The 4816-nt window shown below is 50.9% G+C and overlaps 1 protein-coding gene across 1 annotated transcript; it reads right to left on the minus strand.

Annotated features, from left to right (window-relative positions):
* Positions 1 to 673: 673 nt before the first annotated feature.
* On the minus strand, positions 674 to 2609 carry LOC783472 (EKC/KEOPS complex subunit LAGE3-like). The gene is made up of 3 exons (XM_015461535.3): positions 2157 to 2609; positions 1537 to 1662; positions 674 to 1321 (listed from the first exon to the last, which is right to left on the minus strand). Exons 1-3 carry the CDS (start codon positions 2495 to 2497, stop codon positions 1192 to 1194), a joined length of 597 nt encoding a protein of 198 aa, XP_015317021.1. The 5' UTR covers positions 2498 to 2609; the 3' UTR covers positions 674 to 1191.
* Between the last annotated feature and the right edge of the window lie 2207 nt (positions 2610 to 4816).

Raw genomic sequence — 4816 nt, forward strand, 5'->3', positions numbered from 1 at the left:
TTCAAACGTTCCCAGCATTAGGGGCTTTGCCAATGAGCCACCTCTTCAAATCAGGTGGCCAAAGTGTTGGAGCTTTCATTTTAAAAGAAATCAGTGAAAACGCATAAATTGGAAAGAAAGAAAGAAATGTGTATTTATTTACAGACAAAATGACTGTCTACGTATGAAGTCCAGTGGGACGTAGAAAAGAGCTATTACAATTAATTAGTGAGTATAGCAAGGTTTCAGGGTACACGGATACTCTTGAGAGGACTTGGACTGCAAGGAGAACAGACCAGTCAATCCTAAAGGAAATCAACCCTGAATATTCATTGGACGGACTCATGCTGATCCTGAAGCTCCTATACTTTGGCTACCTGATATGAAGGGCCAACTACCTGGAAGAGACCCTGATGCTGGGGAAGACTGAAGGCAACAGGAGAAGGGGGAGACAGAGGATGAGATGGTTAGATAGCATAACCCACTCAATGGACATGAATTTGAGTAAATTCCAGGAGATAGTGGAGGACAAAGGAGACTGGTATGCTACAGTCCATGGGGGCACAAATAGTTGGCCATGAATTATAGACTGAAAAACAACATCATTCAGGTGTTATATGAAAAGTGAAAAGTGCACTTGCTCTGTGGAGTCCAACTCCTTGCAACCCCATGAATTGTAGCCTGCAAGCTCCACTGTCCAGGATTTCTCCAGGCAAAAATACTGGAGTGGATTGCCATTACCTTCTCCAGAGGATATTCACAACCCAGAGTTTGAACCCAGTCTACCACACTGCAGGCAGATTCTTTACCATCTGAGCCACCAGGGAAGGCCTCTGGTAACTCTTAACATTTAATATAACTATAAAATCATAAAATATTCCAAAATTAATGCCGAATGACAGTATACAACTTTCTTATTCTCCCACTTCTTACATTGTCTTCAATTACGGTGTAGTCCTCAAATATCTGGATCTCAGGACCTCCCCTCCAACTGAAAGACAAATGCAGTATGAGGAAGTGCAGAAGCTAAAAATAAAGTCAAGAGACAGCACAAAAGCTCAGTTTTATTTTCTGCAGGTAACAATCACCAAACAACTATGTAGACACTGAGCCCCCAAAAGCAGCACAGACATAAGATGAAGCCCGATCAAAGTACTGCAGAAAGCAATGCCCTGGGGAACGACACCTGAAGCTAGGGCACATAGGCTAGGTTTAAACCCCTCTTCTGTGCCGAGAAACAGGGCCCCCAAAGTGCTGCAAGGACCGCATCGCCAGGGAAAGCTGCTCCAGACAGAAGACGATGGAGTTCTGGAGCAGGCCAGGGTCTTCAGCAGTCAATCGGCTAAAAGGGAGGGAAAATGAAATTCAACTTTCTGCCGAGAAGGAGGAAGAGGAGCATGTCCTCCCTCTGTTCCCGCACACCGACAAGCCCAGAGCACCACACTTTTCCTTTAGGCTTAACCCGTCCATTATGGCTCCTCCTGGGCCCAGACTGGCCTTGGCCACCACCCAGCACCCACCACCCTCTCCCCGGCCCTGGACCCCTTTAGAACTCACAGAACCAGCATGCGGCCATTAACGTCGAGCTCCTTCCGAATCGGCCCTCGCAATTGAGTATGTGCAGTCAGGAAGTGGCGGGCAAGGCCTGCATCCACGTGTGATGTGAAAGGCACAGTGAGGCTGCTGGTGGACATAAGGTTAAGGCACCATTCGCGTTTCTCATTTTGCCTGTACGTCAGGATCCCTGCCCACTGAGACCCGCCTTCTCCCACAAGGAGGCCGCCTAGAAAGTCCGGACCTCTCAGCCTATACCCTGAGTACACCCTGGATGTTACCGCACTACCCTCTGGGACCCTTCAGGTTGGTTTTCCTCACCACCATCCACACTATTCATTTTGCCTGTACGACAGGCTCCCTGCTCACAGAAACACGCATTCCACCACAAGGCCACCGGCAGACACCCTGGATATCACCTCCCGACTCTCTGGTTCCCTTCAGATTGCTTTTCCTCACTATCTTCCCCTCACAGCCAGACCAACCCTGACCCATATCCTCCAGCCCCCCAGAGTACCCTCCTCCTACACTTTCGCGCCACTTGCAACCCCCCCAAACCACCCCTAGCTCACATCCTGGCCCCCGCGGCCGCCTGGCCCGCTGGGGTTCCTGGAATAGGATACAACTGGACGGCTCGATTACTCAGAACTGCGGCTCCAGGTGGAGTATCTCCACCAGGCCCTGGAGGGTGTGATGGCCCCGGGATCTGCGGAATGGCACCAGCTGCACCACCTGACTCTCCTGCAGCGCTGGGGCCTCTGGGACCAGCCAGGTCACCAGCGCCTCCATGAACTCCACGGCTGACGGCATCACCAGGGCCAGCTGGGTCGCCAGGGTCATCCTGGCCACCAGCACCACCCGGCTTGCTGCAGGTACCACGTGCTGTGCCCACTGCAAATTCCACGGCACCTGGGTCTTCATCGGCTGCCCTGCTGGCTCCTCCACCGTGTGCGTCGGACTCCATCTTGAACCCTCTCCCGCTCCCTCCACAGCCGGAAAGACTGAACCCTCCCTACAGAACCCAGGCTTGTGCTGTGACCGGCAGCTCAGCATGGGCAGAGCGCCTGCGCACACTCACCCTGGTCCTGCCTCTCGATTGGTTCCTACCGAACAGTTGTTCCCGCGATGACTGCAGGCTCTCGGGCAATGGACGCCCCCTGCTAAAACTTCATGTGTTAGTGTGCCGTGTCGCCCCCTTCCGCCTGTGCGGACACTCACCCATGTGGTCTGGGTGCTCTAAGTCAGCCCTGCCTTGGCCCGGAGACCTGGTAAACGGCTTAGTGGTGATGCCTCTGGGGGTTTGTGTGTGTGTGTGTTGGGGGGGGGGGGCAGCTCCTCAGTGCTCATGCTCAAGCAGACACTGCCACTCTCCGCAGCCATGCTCACAGGTGACTATCTTGCTGAGTGCAGGTCGTTGTCATCAACTTCTGGGAGATAGTCGGGCCCCCACTATGTCAGGCCTGGTCCGTCCCTCTGTTGTCCCACACATAGCTCACATGTCTGTTTATGTGTCTCCAGGCAGGTATAGCATTTGTCCATCTGCCTGTGCATGTCTGTGTGTGTGTGTGCTCGAGAAAGATAGAGAGTGCCTGTGCACGGGTGCTAGCATATGTGTGTGTACCTGTGTGTGAGAGAGCATGTGGTCAGGTGCATGCATATGAGAGTGTAAGTGTGTTTGTGCACAGGGTCATGCACTTCGGCGTGTGTGTGTGTATGTGTGAAAGAGAGCACGTTTCAGAGGCATGCACACAGGCATCTTTATGTGCTTTGTTCATGTGCAGATGCCTTTGCATGGCAGTGTACGGGAAACCGGTCCTGGAGTCCTGAGACTAGGGATGCGGAGTGGGCTGTTCTTGGCCGCCTGGGAATGTAAGCGAGGACTGCTGTTGGACTCACTGGAGATGGCATGGGGCTGGGCCTGTTGTGGCTGCAGTCACAGAGACAGCATAGAATCTAGGCTAGAGGCTTACCACAGGCCACCAGAAGCACCGGTGCGAACAGCCTCACACAAGGGCTGCTGGAAGGGCAATGGCGTCCTGAAAACCCCTAGTCACATGGCTTCTCCTGGCCCAACTCTCACGGACTTTCCCTCTCTAGAAACAAGGTCTTGCAGCTCTCCAGAGGGCTGTAGCTTCCAGGTGCCCCCAACTGGGAGGTAACTCTGTGTCTGCTGGCCTGCTGAGTGCTGGTCTATTTCTGTGTCTGGAAGGGGTCAAGTCAAGAGACACAGTGCAGCTGGGGGCTGACGGGACTGGAGCACCTCTATCTGGTAGGTAGTCTCTGTCTGCCAGGGAACCACTGATGCCACAGGAGGTGACTGGATCAGGGCCACTGCCCGAGGAGGGGGCAGGTACTTCAATCCATCCGCTTGATCCTCACTGCCTGGCTCGATAGGCCTTCAGCAGCCTCCAAATCCAAGGCCAGCAGTCTTCCCCACCCACAGTGGAAGGATTAGATTTTTCAAAGTACTGGAGTTTCAGCTTTAGCATCATTCCTTCCAAAGAAATCCCAGGGCTGATCTCCTTTAGAATGGACTGGTTGGATCTCCTTGCAGTCCAAGGGACTCTTAAGAGTCTTCTCCAACACCACAGTTCCAAAGCATCAATTCTTCAGCAGTCAGCTTTCTTCACAGTCCAACTCTCACATCCATACATGACTAGTGGAAAAACCATAGCCTTGACTAGACAGACCTTTGTTGACAAAGTACAAGTGAGATCTTCAATATTAAATCACAAAACAAAATCAAGAACAAATTATTATTTATATATATATGAAATTTGCTTTAAAAATAGGGTCTTTTGTTACAAGATAATAGGAGGTTATAAACATGAAAATTAAAGGAGTAATAAAGAAATTAAAAGAAAAAATTAAAAAATGATAATAGTAAAAATATATCTTGGAATTGGTCTGGAGCTGCTGAAGGCAGTGTGGGATCAGTTAAGTTTCAGATAGTTCCTTATTCCAGGTTATACTTCTTCTTAAGGACTTTAGGCCCCTTCCAATGTTTAGTCAATGCTAACTACAGCGTTTTAATCTGTTGCATCTGTCACTTCCAGAGTGGTTCCCTCTTCTCTATTTTGGCTTCTTCTCTTTGCAAGTCTCTTCATTGTCTAACTTAGGCCCTGACACAAGGGGGAAAAGGTGGTCACTTATTTAGGCTCACTTGTTCAGTTGTGCTCTGAGGGAGTGAGTTCAATTCATTTCAGTTCAGTCGCTCAGCCGTTTCTGACTCTTTGTGACTCCGTGGACTGCAGCATTCCGGACCTCCTTGTCCATCACCAAC

This window comes from Bos taurus, chromosome X (assembly GCF_002263795.3).
Source record: "Bos taurus isolate L1 Dominette 01449 registration number 42190680 breed Hereford chromosome X, ARS-UCD2.0, whole genome shotgun sequence".
In the NCBI taxonomy this organism is placed as follows: domain Eukaryota; kingdom Metazoa; phylum Chordata; class Mammalia; order Artiodactyla; family Bovidae; genus Bos; species Bos taurus.